Here is a 16,615-nt window from a genome sequence, read left to right on the forward strand (position 1 = left end):
TATTTGTATTATGAGGTTAAAATTTAAAAACACATAATGCAAGTCCAGAGACTACTACCAAAGATATTTACTTTAAAAACACTTTAACTTCCTGCAGTTGTGATCCAGAGAAATGTTTAACATCATAGGTCATCTTAAAGCCCAAGAGTGGCTTTCTGGAAACTCAGAATTAACGTTGCCTGCCTTGCTTCAGACAGGGCCCCCAGGAAGAGGCCAATGGTCTGCAATTCCTCCTGGCCTACTCCTGCCCATCCGCATCAGGAACATGCTTCGTGCTCTGCTGGGTCAGAGCTGTCAACCATCCTCCCCAGACGCTCAGTGTCCCCAGGGCCAGGGAGGCCCCAGCAGCCTTCCTTCTGGGTGGAGCAGATCTGAAAGCACTCCTTGCCCTTTAACCCAAGAGTGATAAATGCGTTTAACTGCCAGTCATTGTTTTAAAATAAAAGTGTCAGGAAATGTTGACATGAAACCAAGTTTAGAGACACTAATGCTAACTTGCTTTAAAGTTTGGATGAACAAACATTCTAGTGAGACTGTCAGGCCGAGTTCAACTCACTTCCTTGCAGAGTCAGTTTTTAGATGGAAACCAATCATACAAAGCTGGGACAGGTGAGTGGTTTTGGCTGTACACAGGAGAGCTGTACCACGTTAGGTGAGGAAGGGTTTTGTCATTATTTGGAGATTATGGTTTAAGACGTATGTGTGTAGTTGCCAAGTTCAAAAGGGGTGGTGGCTTTGTGACATGACTCGAGTCCTACTGTTTTAGTCAAATACGAATCTAGGTATTACTGTGAAGCTATTCTGCAGGCATAATTAAAACCACTTATCTGCTGACTTTGAACAAGGAATGATCTTGGATGATCTAGGTGGGCCTGAATCAGGGGAAAGGTCTTAGAAGTAGGGCTGACCCAAGAGAAATCTCACCTGTGTCCTGGTCGCCCTCCCTTCTGACTGGCTGCCCTTTGGATTGTGGATTAGCTTAGGCACAATCACAGAAGCCAATTCCTTGTGATACATCCCTTAATATGTACCTTCTACTGGCTCTGCTTCTTGGGTTAAACCCTGATACAGATGAGCAATAACAACACTGTCCACTGGAGGGCCTCGTCAGGTATTGGAACACAATCCAGAGCAACCACAGTGCTCTCACGTCTCACTGGTGCTTAGTCCTTCCTCTAGGGTGGTGCTTTCTGCAGTGCAAATGCTTCACACCCGTGGTACCCAACTCAGTGGGCATCAGCCACGTGCAGCTTCGGAGCACTGGAGATCAGGTGAGTGAAAATGAGGAAAGAAATTAAATTTAAAAATGTTTTCTTTCAATTGTTTAGGCCATGCTGTGCAGCATGCGGGATTTTAGTTCCCAGATCAGGGATCGAACCCGTGCCCCCTGCATTTGGGGTGTGGAGTCTTAACCACGGGACCATCAGGGAAGTCCCAAAATTAAATTTTAACGTATCTAAATAGGTTCTCCAAGACCCTCTGGATGCCCTCCTACCGCCCCAGAGCTACCTCTAACCATTCTTTTACCAGTTTCCCCTAAGGATGGAGAACCTGCCCCCCAGCCTGCCCAGGATGCTCAGCTTCCCTCTGGTTTGGACTCATGGTGTGACCTGGAAGCTGCTGTCCTTGAGGTAACCTGCGAGAGCTCTGCATTTGTCTTTTCTCGCAAATTAACATGTCGGATCCTGAAGTCGGGCCTCTGGTCCGGGCGCTGCCCGAGCTGCCACGGAAGGGCACGGGCTGCCCCATCTCCCACCTCTTCCCAAACCTGCCCTTCCCCAGGGCTTACGCGACGTCCTGCACAAACTCCTCCTCCCCTTCTGTCATGACACAAAGCCTCAGCTCTTGTAGAGGTGCTCCATGAATACTCAAGATGTGAAGACAGGCAGACGGAAGGACCACTTCATACACACACACAGCATCCCTATGGGTCACTGAGGCCTTTTTATTTTGCACACAAACCACCAGGGATCTTGCCTGTGGACACTTCAGAGATTACAATGCAGATACACATGGCTCCAGACACGTGGTGGAAGCGAGGTGAGAAAAACAATGATTTGGGCCAATTCTATGATTAGAGAGCTAGGGTTTCCAGCAGGGTTCCAGATGGTCAAGCTCGGCTTCTGCAGCAGGTCTAAGGAAGCAGTGAGGACGTCACAGGAAGGGGAGAGGGCAGTTAACTATCAGAGGCCCCTCAGAGCACTGGCGGGGGCCTCGAGCTGCCCAGGTGACATCAGGAGCAGGTCTAATTAGCTGACGAGTGACCGCAGGGCTCACCCGCCCACAGCTTACTTGGCGAGGGGGTTTCTGAAGTTCCTGCCGGCAAACTTGGCCTTGCTGCCCAGTTCCTCTTCAATTCTTAGGAAGCAGAAAGATAGAGAGACAGGGAGGGAAAGAGAGAAGTCACACCTCAATGCAGTAAGTTTTCCCACCCAGAGAAGTGGTCAAAGACACACTTCCTGCTAGGAAGTTGGGGACCCAACCATTGCCCAGTCTGTCCAACTATTCCCCTATATTTGAGCTTCTTGGAGATGCCAGGAATAGAAGAGCATTCGGCCCTCTCCGTCCACCCAATTCACCCAACAAGTTGTCCACTGGCCGCCCCTTCGCCTGCCTTCTCTTCCCCCCAATGTTTCTGAAGGACAAAGGAGAAGAAATGGTAGGACTGCTACTTCTTAGAATATTTAAGAAAATGTTTTTTCAATGAAAGGATAACCCAGTTTCTGCAACAAATGGCACAGGGAAATGAGGGGGCACTCATTAGTGTGAACTGTTTGGATCCTGATATCAAAAAAAAAGGGGGGGTATTGCTATTACCACTAATCGTGGGCATCATCACTGTACAGTGGTTATGATAAAAAACAAAAATAAGTCTTTATCTGAAAGAAATATATACAAGTGAAATCATAAGATGTCTGGAATTCGCTTTAAAATTCTCCAGGAAAAAAGGGTATAAAGAGACAAAACATGGAGGAATACAGACAGCTGGTGTATCCGGGTAATGGGGAAGGGAGTACATTCTACTGTTCACTGATTTTTTTTATAAGCTTGAAATTGTCCAGGATAAAGTTTTAAAGATGGGGTAAGGTGGGAGAACTTATAAAATGGAAGTTTCTTTTCCCTTCAAGACTGGAATAAAATAACAAAGGGCAGGTCTCCCTGTGTTTATAGGTGCTTCCCAAGGACACACTGAGACAAAAAGGGAAGGGACCAGAACAGCAGAAGGCGACGAACAGTGGAAACCCTGCTGTGTGCCCTTTGGCAATTTTTCTTCCTCTCTGTGAGCTATGGTATCTTTGTCCACAAAACAAGGGTGTAAAATGAGAGCATCACTAAGGCTTCCCTGTAGCTCCCCAACTTCTGATTCAGTTGTCTAAAGGGGAGCCAGTTCCCTCTCCCACCAGAAGATGGCAGCATCGTGTGCAGCAGGCCCCGCTCCGTCCCAACCTAACGTATCAGGCCCCAACCCTTGTACCCACCCCACAGGGCCAGGGGCTCCTCCTGGAGACCAAGCAAGCCCACACACGCAGCGAAGGCAGACTCTTTACCTGAGGATCTGATTGTACTTGGCCAAGCGCTCGGATCGGCACGGTGCACCAGTCTTGATCTGGAAGGAGAAAAGAAAGGCCACAGTTGCTTACAGTGGACACTGAATCTTCATGGGCATTTTGGGCAAGGGGAGGGTGCCATGGCAGAGAGCCAGCAATTTCTTAAAGAGGATCCCTGGCCCTAGGAAGGAGGGGATAAAAGGGGCACCCAGGACCCCATTCTCCCCCCTGCCCCCCCAGTCTGTGCTCAGGAAGTTGAGGTCAGAGAGAGAAGCAGGGAGCACCCTTCACCCCAGGGAGCTCTTTACCTGCCCAGTGCACAGTCCCACCACCAGGTCGGCGATGAAGGTGTCTTCAGTCTCCCCGGAGCGATGCGACACCATGACGCCCCACCCATTGGACTGGGCCAGCTTGCACCTAGAAGCCAGGGACAACCAGACGGCATGGCTCCACTGCCTGGGCACTGTGGCCCCTTCTGGCCTCCTGAGGCCATGACTCATGGCTCCCGGTGGGGGGCCAGGGTCAGCCCTGAGCTCCCAACTGCTGGGGAAGACGGTAACCCTCGCCCTCCTCTGAAGGGCCCGAGGACCTTTCTCCACCCTCTAGTCACCTTTGAAAAACTGGGTTCTGCCTCCTCGAGGGGGAGAGACGTGTGTCTCCTGACTAACGTTCTCCGTGTGACATTAAATCAGGAGGGTAGGGCTGCCAAGTGGTCAGGATCAGAACACAACTGCCCAACACCCTGATCCCCTAGGGGCCAAAGCTTACTTTAAACGCCACCAGGAGCTCCAGTCAGGAGGGCCCCTCCCTCCACGCAAGGGCACTTACGCCTGCAGGGACTCGGTCACGGAGCCGATCTGGTTGACTTTGAGCAGCAGGCAGTTGCACGATTTCTCGCTCACGGCCTTGGAAATCCGCTTGGGGTTGGTCACGGTGAGGTCGTCCCCCACCACCTGGATTCCCGCGCTGGCAGTGAACTTCTGCCAAGCTTCCCAGTCATCCTGGTCAAAGGGGTCCTCGATGGACACCACTGAGCAGAGCAGGGCAGAGCGTGTTCCATCAGCGTGGCCCCCCCGGCTGCTGACCCGCCGCACCCCAGAGCCCCCTCCCGCCCTCCCTCCTGACTCACCTGGTCTCCCAACCCCCTCCCGGGACAGGGACTGCAGTCACCTGCAATCCTGCAGCCCCGCTGTTGTTAAGTGGGAAATTTGCGGCCCAGGGCGGTTTGAATTTAGCACCACCGAGAGTAAAAACAGAGCTGTGGCCCCAGAGGGGTGAAGACCGGGCTTTGCGTCCTGGCTCCGCTTCCACCAAGTTACTTAACGTTAGACGCAGGGACTTAGAGACGCTTCCTGGTCTGAACACCTGCTCCACCATTTGCTGTGTGCCCCTGGGCAAGTTCTAACCCACTCTGTGCCTCTGTGTCCCCTCTCCTGTGTGCATCAGGTGACGCAGAGCCTAGGAGCACCCAGTGGTCCTGGCTCTCGAGGCTCCTTTCCTCACTGTCAGTGGAGCCAGGACCACGTTTGCTCAGGAGGCTGTTGTGACAGTGACAGGAGGCGATCACACTGCACTGCAGCTGGCCGGCTGCCCGCTCTGCTGCACCAGGCACCCCAGTGAAGGCTCCACCCACTCACACACCTGCAGCCGCCCCGGGAGCACTCACCTGGGTAGTCCCTGACGAAGGACTTGTACAGGTTGGCCAGCTCGTCGGGTGTGATGTACCTGCTGGGGTCGTCGGGTGACTTGAAGTCCAGGTCATACTTGCCCGACCTGAAGAACTCAGAGGCAGCCACGTCCATGCCAATGACGACCTTATCGGTGTAGCCGGCCTTGCCGATGGCGTTCTTCAGCAGCTCCAGGGCTGGAAAGAGATGGCGGTGAGCGTTTGGAAACCAGGAGGATGGAGATAAAATTCCCCTTTAACTCTGCCAAATGGGAACCGTAATGGAAGAGGAAGAGGTGCTCTGGCCCCAAGCACCAGTTTCAAAGATTCCAGTTAGTCTTTTCTGCTCTGGGGCAAGAAACCATTGGTCAGGGCCAGTAGTGCATGGCCAAGTTGGAAATGGACTCTAAGAGGCTTTTTCACTGACAAATGCTCCCAAATTTAGCACCAAAGAACAGCTGTGCCGGCCAAGATACAGTGACCAGCTGCGATCAGCTGTCCCGCAGAACTGGCTTTAAATAGAGCCAAGGCTGAGATCCAAGAGGGAGCCCAGTGAACGGGGAGCCCGCACAGCGAGGCCCCCGCTCCAGCTCTGCTGTCCGGCCCAGGCTCAGGGCCGGCCTCGCTCGGCAGCGCTGCCGGTAGGGAAACTGACAGACACTGGCCCCTGTTCCAGTGTCCCCAAGACCCCCAAGATTCAAACTGCGTGAAGGGCCACTTTTTATAGGTTAAAATAGCCGAACGTCAGCAATTTCGTATGACCGACCCAACGAGCCGGATGGACATTTTCTTTCACTAGCCATCCTTGAAGGCAATGAAATATGCTTGGAACCCTACTTTTTCTTCTAAACAAAAAATTCACCCATGAATTCTTTTCCTAAGACTTCTGTATTCTCTACTCAACTCTCACATTTAATCCTGTGCCTTAGGATTCAAAGCTAAATAAAGCCTGTGCAGCATTACGATGGCTGAATGACCCGAGACGGTTACTGACAGCAGTCCTCATCACATCCAGCATCCTTGAACACGGAGCAGGCTGCAAACCTTTGCCATCGCTGGGGGAGCAGGGACGACAGCAGGAAAACAAACCGCCTCCCTACCCCCACCGTCAGCCCAGTTTAAGCAAATCATCAGGCCGTTCAGAAGCCGAATTAATAAGAAAATTTCTCGTGATTTGTTTTTCAAAAAAAAATGAAGCGCTAGCTCCCATGTCTGCAGGGTTTTGCATTTTGCTACTTAATGAACGAACGGTGGAAAGAACAGCGCCCCTGAGGGCAGGCGTGGAAGGCTGGCAGACGCTGGGGGCGCTCAAGAGATCCAGGGGCTTCTTCCAGAGCATACCTTCTTTGTTCTCCAGGATGTTGGGAGCAAACCCGCCTTCGTCTCCCACGTTGGTGGCGTCTTTCCCGTATTTCTCCTTGATCACATTCTTCAGGTTGTGGTATACCTCCGCTCCGATGCGCATGGCCTCCCGGAAGTTTTCGGCCCCGACGGGGAGGATCATGAACTCCTGCATGGCCAGCTTGTTGCCAGCGTGAGAACCCCCGTTGATGACGTTGAAAGCCTGTGGGGAGAGAGACAAGTACAGCTCCAGGCCCGGGGGGTCCCGCCCCTCAGCAGCCCCACGACACCCAGGTGCATGGCTCCCACGTGGGGCCCGTGCGGCTCTGAAGCCACAAGGTCTCTGCACTGCGGTCACTACCACCACACGCGCACACAACCCGACAAGGCAGGTACAATCTTCATCTCCCATCGACAACTAAGGAGATGCGTGCAGGGCGGCCGAGTCACCTGCTCAGGGTCACTCTTAGCTGGCGGCGGCGGAGTTATTTGCAGCCGAGACCCCCAGAGCCTGCTCCTACCCGTGTGCTGGACAGTCACACGTGGATGAGGTCAAGAGGCGGGAGGTCTCGGGACCCCAAGAGAAAGCAAACACTCGCCACTCACCGGAACTGGCAGGATGACCTCGGCATTGCCAGCCAAGTCGGCAATGTGGCGGTACAGGGGCACCCCCTTCTCAACGGCGCCAGCCTTGCACACAGCCAGGGACACGCCCAGGATGGCGTTCGCACCAAACTTGGCTAGAACAGAACAGGTTATGTTAAGGGATTTCTTACTCACCAGCCTTCCTCCTGCTGGCCTCCCCACCTGCACCACTGTGTACACCCTGGATTGCATTCGGAACCTTTTCCTTTCTATCCCCTTTGCATATTCACACCAGAAATGCAATAGCCTTCCACGTAGGCTGCTTTTTCCCCCAAAGAGAAGGCCCTTTCTTTGGTCCACGGGACTCTGGAAAATTCCGCAAATTGCTCAATTATTTAACGCACGAGCCTCTCCTGAGCAACCCTACACGCCTGCTGCTGTCATGTGGCTACGCTCCTGATGTTTAAAAATGTGATTTATTCGAGTTGGGGAGGACCGCAGACAGTTACGTAATTCATCGTTAGGGACGACACGACCTCTCCCCAAAGGACTTCAAGGGTCTTCAGGAGAAGCCACAACCTCCCTGGCAAAGACCCCACCTCAGGCCACTCACATTTATTTTCCGTGCCATCCATCTCTATCATCAGCTTGTCGATCTTCTGCTGCTCCACGACGCTCAGTTTCTACAGGGAGAGGGAGGGTAAGCTGCTTGGGAGGGCGTGGGGCCTCCACCTGCATGCCCTGTGCCCTCCGTCACAGAGCCATCAACCCTGGGAACGTGCGAAGCCCAGATCAGTTCTGTGTTACCCATGCGTCTGGCAGGCACAAAAAGGGGGGAATGCCAAGAGAAAAGGGGGAGACAGAAGAATGCCCTTCACTTGCTTTAAGAGCATCAGGCACTTCTCCAAGCACGAGGGATCCGACAACGCATGGTCCTCATGTCATAAAGGGGAGTCTACCGAGGGGGTCCGAGGTCACGTTACACGTGAGGCAGAATCGTCTGGTTCAGGCTCAAGAAGGAATTACTCCAAAGCAGTGTGACTTTTTGGGCAGCAAATAACAGAATTCATTGTTCTTCACCAGCAAAGTCAGTTTCTGCCGTCACTCAGCTGCCCTCAGTGACAGCAAACTCCATCATCTGATGGGAGATACGAGTTTTGTACACAGTCCACAATCATTTAGCAAAATGTTTGACGACTGATGAAAATGACTGGTTTTGGCAAGAGTATAAGTAAAACTGGTGTCTTAAGAACTGGCTCAAAGTAATGTAATAAAAGTCAGCATTACTTTAAAAACTCCATACGTGAATGATACCAGCACATTATTTATAATGTTTCTTATATAAAAGCTAAAATATGAACGAAAACCAGAATCTGTAAGTCCATCATTCCACGTTAACCATTGGGCATCTTTGGCTTTCGTGACAAGGCATCTTTGGGTAAAGTTAGAAGCCACCCCAGCAGATGGCTTGAGGCCAACCCGCACCAAGAGTTAGACTGAAGTCTGTCTCTCCCAAGTAAAGGAAAATGTCATGAAAGCCCTGCTCGCTGTCCGTCAGGCCAGGTGAGGGCGCTGAGGCACAAAGAAGAGCGCTGTGTGGAGGGTCCCCGGAGGCCGGGACGGAAGGTGTGCGTGGCGGGGCAGTGCTGAAACCTCCGCCTGGGGACCCATTACAGCCAGCCACGGGGGCCAGGCCACAGCAGGCAAGCTGGGGAGAGGATCAGCAGAGAAGCCGCTTGCCACCGGCGTGCAGGGTGGAGCTGGGAGAGGGGCCATACCAAGGAGGACACACAGGCCGAGGCTGGGTTTGGACCCGAGAAAGGGCCATAGTTACGGAGAGCGGGGCTGGAGGGAGGATAAACGAGACCAAGCTGCAGAGTAGGTTGGGCTGTGGGATCCCCAGACCCACTTCACCCACAGCAGCTCCACTTTTATCTGTTTGACACATTGAGGCTCCAAGTAGGATTTTATATAATGGGAGTTCTGCTGTGTAAAAACACAGTAAATAATTCCACAGTTCATGAAAAATGAGTCAGTCGCCACGGATACTACATTTAACGCCCCTGAGAGCCGCTCTTAAGATCTGGATCTTAACTCCCCGAAGGTCAAGATGGTTGTGGGGAAACACCAAGGCTCTAAGAGCCTCCCGTCCCTCGGATCCAATTCCATGCGCTGTTAGCCATGGACACATGGACAGGCAGAGGGTGGGTTAGGAAAGGCGAAGTTATTCGCATGCACGACAGGGAATCCAACCGGCTTCTTTAGCTCTCAGAATAAGCTCTTCCATGAACAGGAAAGCCTCCTGGGCTGGCCTGGGAGGCGCTCTGATAGCATTAATGTACATTAGTTATCAGGAGGCAGGTCCTACCTTGCTAACCAGGGCAGGCGCAATAGTTTTATTGATGTGCTCAACAGCCTTTGAGACACCTAGAAGGAATAATCAAATCAAATTACCGACATTAATGAAAGACAGGCTTGAGCAGCATTGCTGGAGAGAACCACTCACCACGTCAACACAGATATCCAGAGCCCACCAGAAACCTTCAATGGGACCTCCTTCAAATCCCCATCGCCCTCTCCCCCTGGAATCGGAGGGCTTCCTGGCCCAGTCTGAGTGCTCTTACCTAGGACCCCCAAGGGTTAGAGCCGCACACAGAGCAACCATCCAGAATGTCTGAAGGAGGTTAGTTGGCAAGACCATGCACTGGACAGGCCAGCTGCAGAGACTAAAGGACGCCCAATGCATGTATTACCTGTGTGCACAGGGCTGGTGCCAGGAACTCGTTAATGTACTTAACGGGTCTGGAGACACCTGACCAGTAGAGATGGGCAGAGAAGGAAAAAAAAGAGAGACTGAGAGGAGAACAGGCTGGGAAGCAGGCTGAGTGAGAGAAAGAGAGGAAACAGGAAGACAGGGAGAACGCTGCAGGGACCGTGCATTTGTCCTCATCACAGCCAGGGCACAGCGGTGTCCCGCTGCTGGAGACACGTACTGCCTGGGCCGCCAGCAAGGCCCCTGGGGAGAGCTCTCTGCACAAGCTGCCTCCCTACAGTGGGGCACTGCGACCCTGGCCCAGTGCCCCCAGCCCCACCTCGCTCTCGCCGCCTCCTCTGCAGCGTTTCTGGACTCTTTCCTAATCGCCCTCCCTGGAGAGTTGGCAGCACACGTGCCCCCCCCACCTGTCTACACACGTGGCCCTTCGGAGGGCCACGAACCATGAACTGTCACGATATGTTTCTGCTTCCTCTCCAGAACCAACTCCCGTCCCCGTTGAGAACGCACAGTCTAGCCCTATCTGCTTTTCTGGAGTTTGGCCACACAGGTTCTATCTGCAGAAAGGTGAGCACTGCCAACACAGTATCCAGCCCGTCTGCATACAGCCCAGCGGAGGCTGTGGCTCTGCCCAGGAGACCAAAAGACAACGACAGCCCATCAATGCTGAGCCACCAGCCAGGCCTTCGGGAGCTCTTCTCCTCTGCGACCAGACCCCTGAAGAGGCCTGATGGCCCGGAAGGCCCTCCGAGCCCTCCCGGAGGATGGGAGGCTGCCCCTTAGTACTAGATAACTTGTCTTCTTCTTCTCCCACATCCCCTGACCCAACCAGGAGTTCTTCACAGACTGGAGACAAACCGCAGTAGAAGTAAGTGTTACAGCGCCTGCCCTGAGCTACGGGGTCAGGGGTGCTGGGACCCGTCAGCCCGCTCTCCCCTCCTCCACGTGCGGCGCCCACACTCTGGGCCGAGTCAGAGGTCTGCTACCCTCAAACGCAAGCCGCGGGGAGCAGGAGGGAGGCTGTGGCTGCCGGGAGGCCGGCCTGGGTTCGGCCCTTACCTTTGCCCATGTAGCGCGTCTTGTCATTGTCCCGGAGCTCCAGGGCCTCGTAGATACCAGTTGAGGCGCCACTGGGCACAGCAGCTCTGAAGAGACCTGGATGTTGAGAGAGGGAGGGCGAAAAACAGTTAATGACTAAGAAATAGCTCCCGCCCTCCCCGCTCACTGAGGCAGCTGCCCTTAGGAAACAGTTACTTCCTCCCAACGATGGGAGGACTCAGACGGGCTGCTTCTCCTGCCTGTCATGTTTTTATGATTCCGCACTGCAGACACTAGAGCATGGCTGATGAATTTCTCTAAAGAAAAAGGTCTAGAGCAGAGCTTCTCAGATTTTAACGTGCACACATATCACCTGTGGGTTAAAGTGCAGATTCCAAAACAAATGGGAGGTCTGAGCCCACACCTCTCAAAGCTCCCCACTGGTGCCCCGGAGCTGGGCCGTGGACCACCCCCAGCAGCGCGGCCTAAAAGAAATACAATGCAAGCCACCTATGGGATTTAAGGTTGTCTAGCAGCTAGTAACCGACGAAAACACTGGGCTATTTTAGACAGTCCAGCTCTAGAGCCCCGTGGCCAAGCTTCCCTTAGACAAGTGAGATCAGGTTGCTAGCTTTCAAGCCTTGAAAGCGCTGGCTCAAGAGGAATCTCTACAGCTCATCTGCCTCAGCTTAAGGAGCAAGAAATGCTATTTGGGGGTTCTCTGCATAACAGGAAACCAGAAAACAGGACAGACTGGAAGAGGAAAGGAATAAGCACAATAACACTAGAACCCAATCAAGCATGCACTGCACAGTCCTGCAGATATAGAAACCAGCTGCCTGGCTAAGCCTGGACTGTGGAGCAGAAAACCGGCAAATCTTCTTGGAGAAGGACAGACAGTGCCAAGAAAGGTACCGCAGAAATCCGGTTCCACGGGGCAGAAGGGTTAGGGGAGCAGGAAGTGTGGGCAGCCTCTTGAATCTCCTTGAAACCGTTAGGGATTTCCCCATCTGAGGTATGCCGAGAACTGGGGGGTGCGGGAGATGTGAAGGCAACGAACTAAGAGGAAAAACCCAACCAAGTATCGCAGTCATACTTGGTTGCATGCCTGTGCCACCGCACTGACTGTGTGACCAGCAGGACACACGTGCTTCTCAACACAGGCCCTGGCTTTCTCTGTATCCATCAGGTGCTGGACCAGGTGAAGAAATGAGGAAAGCAAGAGTGACCCTAAGGTGAACTGTGGACTTTGGGTGATGATGTGTCAACGCGGGTTCGACTGTAACCAAGGTACTGCTCTGGTGGGGATGGTGACAGCGGGGACACGGGGTAGACAGGAATGCTCTGTGCCTTCCACTCAATTTTGCTGTGAACCCAAAACTGGTCTAAAAAATAAATTGTAAGAAAGAAAGAAGTGATGAAAGGTTCTTAACAAATTTATGACTTCCTGGTTTTTTTTTTCTTTTTTTAAAAGGATTAAGACACATAAGAGAAAGTTCCATTCATTTAAATGTCATAAGACATGAATTTTAGCCATTTTAAAGAGTTTCAAAGAAAATTCCCCCTCCCAACAATCTTCTAGTGTCTTGGGCCTTTTTTCGTTGTTCAAAGGCTATTAATTTCCAAGTGGAAAGTTCCACTCTGACTAAGTGTGCCAGTTTCATAAGCAGAAAGGAAATTCTCGCCATCTTCTGAGAACACACAGCATTTGCCACAAGGCACATGCCCAGAAGGAATCGTGTTCTGAGGGCACCCCAACAGTAACCAAAGGCAGACTCCTGCCCAGTGAATCTCGACTCGAGGAGCCTTCATTTTCTGGGCAAGGGAGGACAGGAAGGGAAGGGTTCCACAGCCAGGCCTGTGATTCAGACCATGACTCAGCTCTGACTGGCAGGTCTGTGCTCAGCACCTCTGGGTGATTCTGCCTGAAGCTCCTTTTCCAATTTCAACCATTTAGAAAACAGCTGAGACATTGCTGGAGGTAATGCAGGGCTAGGGAAGCACTAGATTTTCTTAAAGTAAAAGAGAAAAATGGGGGAGCTTTTAAGGGTTCCCATTCTATTCTTTTCTCATGTGGGCAAATTATTCCTAAGGGGACTTACAGCCAGGTAAAAATATGAGCCTCTGGAATGTTCCAACACCCCAAAGTAAAAACTGTCCCGGATCCTGTGTCTAAGAGTGATTTCTGGAAACGGAGATAAGAGCGCTATATATACCCTTGTAGTCCCCTAATCTCTTTCCTTTTCAAGGAAGAAAGATCCATCCTATCACACCGTATCTACGTATTTGTTCACAGCGAGCTGTGAAGCAAACTAGTGATAGGCCCTTTTAGGGACAAGGTTATCACATTACTTCCACACCTCACTGACCCAGCAGCCAACCTGTGTTCTGCTCTACGTACCAAGAAGCACCAAGACAAGGACCTCTTGCCTTAAAACCCTCCCAACCTTCCCCCAGTGGGGAACCACAGCCTACCAGCATGTGCAGACCAGAAAGAAAGGCTTTTACCATAACAGATGTTTTCTTGCCTAAGGCTCTGTCATTTGAAGTTTTAAAAAATGGAGTGTGGTGCTAGGGACTTTAGAAAAAATGGTGGCCCATACCTTTTGAGGTGTAGAGATCAACCTCAACAGTGGGATTCCCACGAGAGTCGAAGATCTCTCTGGCGTGGATCTTGAGGATAGACATGGTGAATTTCTGTGGGGAAGCACAGTCCATAATTTCCATAAACCATAATGCAGCCTCAACTCATTATGCAAGGGGTCACTTCTGAGGATCCCTAGACTAGAAAGAGTCTGCATAAACTAAAAACTGCATGTAGGAAGGCTGACTGGAGTGGGAGAAAATGCCTGCTGGAGAGCACTGGGAATTGTTCCTAAAAAGTAGGTAGGGTTAGCTCTGCAAGGCCCTAGTAGTTCAGGTCTTGTCCTACAGGCAAAGAAAGCCCGGCGGTGCGTGCTGGCGGGCAAGGTTCACACGTTGATGGCGTGCAGAGTGCCTGAAGAGGAGAAAGTCTGAAACTGGCTGTCATTAATTACCAACAAGGGCAGGCACGGGGCCATGGGAAAGGGACCAAATCAGGGCCAAGGGGACATGAAGGCCACAGGCAAACCCATCTAGGATTAAAATAAAAAACCGGGGGGGGGGGTTGACCAGGAGGAAAATCGGGTTTGTAGTGGAACAGTGAATTAAAAGTTGGGAACACAGTTCATCAAGTAAAACCTGAGGTAGCAGGAGAATGCTCAACCGGTCGATGTTGGATAATCAGTTAGAAATTCTGAGTTTGGAGGCCAGGAATGAGCTCCTTGGTCTATGTGCTGTGATCTTTGCCAATTTCTGAGCCTTTCAAGCCTCACAGTATTTGGGTCTTTAGCAAGACAGGGCACACAAATAACATTATCTAGTCAGTGTTGTTTTCAATGGGCATTTCACCCTATTTAAAAAACTTAATTATGAAATGTCGTGATCTGTAACTAGAGAAAGGATTCTATCTTTGAGCACCAGGATACGCCAACGGAAGCGCTTTCCTTTGAAAACACCTTGAGAAAAAAGGGGAGGGGGGTTTTTGTAGCTACAGAGAACAAATATCAAGAGCTCAAAGAAAGCCCCTTTCTTGCTTTTTTCCCCCCGAGGCTCTCCAAGGAACAACAGAATTGAACAACTTGTAGGAGAGGAACCAAATCAGTGTTTGGAAGCCATTATCTAGCTGGGCTCCTCTCCATTATCTTCTCTGGAATGTTCTGAAGCAGCAAATGGCATCTTTTTAAGTTTCAAAATTAGATACTGAAGGCACTTCTGTGGCTTTGTTTTTTCTTTGTAACAATAGAGTTTTATTCATTAGCCAATAAAAAGGTATCTAGTTTTTATCTCAAAAAGGCAAATTTGTTTAAAATCTTTCAGTTTTAAAATTTTAGTTAACTTTGAGTTTTGGTTAAATCATATACCCGTGTAACACTGACCACCCCAAAAATGTCCCCTGAGGCCATTTCCAGTCCCTGCTCCCCCTGCATCCCCATGCCACCACTGATTTACTTCACAGATTTTAGACGCACTTTTAAGCACATGTTCATTACACTTCCTCATCATACAGTTGTAAGATTTCACTTCTGGTTTTATTTTAGTGATATACGACAAGGCAGTCGACTGATTTCACGATGTGAAAATAAAATTCAACGTATCTTGAAATTACATAGAAAAACTTTTCTCCGAAGTCATTAAAATGCAGGGAGCACAGGCAGGGCGGAAGATGGGTCTGACTAGGAGCCTGCACAGCCTTTTATGTGCCTGAACTGAAGCCCGGACCAGGGGCAGCACGAGCACACCGGGCAGCCGGGGCCTAGGTGTGCCCCGGAAGCAGGTCAACCGGCTGCCCACACCGCCCAGGGGTAAGACCACATTGCAGAGAAAGCAGCGAACAGGAAATTTCCTTAAAGTACATCCTTTTTATGTCAGATCAGGGGCCGATTGTTGGTGGCCAGCCCGGGGAGCAGGGAGCGCCTCGTGCCCGACTTGGGCGAGGTCGCCTGCAGGGCTTCCAATGACCCCACGACTCTGCTGCAGTCCCCTCCAGATCAAGTGCCTTCTGAAGGCAGATCAGTCCCTGCTCATTCCGGAGCAGCGACGGGCTGGACACTCAGGCGCCAGGCCGAGGGCCACCAGCGGGAGGCAGGGGCGCGGGGCCAGGGGTGGGGTGGGCTGCAGCTTCCCGGGCATCTCTCCTTTTCCGGCCCCCTTTCTCCATTCTCGGAAGGGCCTGGCTTTAATGAGCACGCGGGTTAGGCCTGGAGTGCTCGCCAAACCTTCCATCCTCACCGCCTGCTGTCCTGGTGACCGCGTGTTCTACCTCTAACCTCCCGGGACAGTGACGCGGCCCCGTTAACTCGTAATCACAGGCTGAGCTGCACCTTCCCCTCCGGAGAAACCGGGCGCCGCGCCCCCGCCTCGGGCCGCGACGCTGGCCCGGGGAGGCCGCTCGCGCGCGCCGACCCGCCCCTTCCCCGCCGAACCCCCGGGCACGCCGTCTGAGGGTCAGGAGCGCCCGCAGGCCCGGGGCACCCACGCGCCGCCTGCCCGGGCGCTTGCTCGGCAGCCCTTCCTTGAGTCCTCACCCGGTCGCCTGAGGTCGCCGCACGAGAGAGAAGCAGAGGGTGCTGAGGACACTGAGGGAGAGCTTTAAGGATCAAGGTCCGGACGTTCCAAGTACCGCGAGCTCGTCTCCGCTCCGCCGGCCTGGACTTCCTGCCCAGCTCGAGGGGACCCCGCCCACTTCCCGCCCCTCAAGCCCACCCCCTCCGCGCTGCCTCGCCATTGGCCCGGCGCGCTGTCACTCGGGCCCTCGCCTCCGAGGGAAGGGTGGGACTGCGGGCGTCGGGAACTGGAAGAGGGGGCGACGTCCCGGGGAGTTGGGGCGGGGTCGGGTTGGGCGCCCCAACTCCCCCGCGGCTATGTGTGGATGCGGGCGAGCCCCCGTCCCCCTTCGCTCCCGCCCGCCGCTGGGACCCGCGGCTGAGCCGAGTCTGTGGCGCCGGGGGCCCCGGGGGAGGGGCGGGGCGGCGCGGCCGGCATGAGGGCTCGGGGCTCCGTCACGTACTCCGAGTCCCGCACGCACGCCGCGTCGCCCCGGCGCCGCACGTCCGGCCCACGACCTTGGTGACGACCTTCGCG

The 16,615-nt window shown here is 52.9% G+C and overlaps 1 protein-coding gene across 1 annotated transcript; it reads right to left on the reverse strand.

Annotated features, from left to right (window-relative positions):
* Nucleotides 1-1,923: 1,923 nt before the first annotated feature.
* On the reverse strand, nt 1,924-16,203 carry ENO1 (enolase 1). The gene is made up of 12 exons (XM_082615822.1): nt 16,060-16,203; nt 13,555-13,648; nt 10,973-11,068; nt 9,509-9,567; nt 7,754-7,823; nt 7,162-7,295; nt 6,556-6,778; nt 5,215-5,412; nt 4,377-4,578; nt 3,857-3,965; nt 3,549-3,607; nt 1,924-2,358 (listed from the first exon to the last, which is right to left on the reverse strand). The coding sequence occupies exons 2-12, from the start codon at nt 13,637-13,639 to the stop codon at nt 2,289-2,291; spliced, it is 1,305 nt and encodes a 434-aa protein (XP_082471948.1). The 5' UTR covers nt 13,640-13,648; nt 16,060-16,203; the 3' UTR covers nt 1,924-2,288.
* Nucleotides 16,204-16,615: the final 412 nt, after the last annotated feature.

Source organism: Mesoplodon mirus, assembly GCF_964341445.2.
Source record: "Mesoplodon mirus genome assembly, chromosome: 3".
Lineage (NCBI taxonomy): Eukaryota > Metazoa > Chordata > Mammalia > Artiodactyla > Ziphiidae > Mesoplodon > Mesoplodon mirus.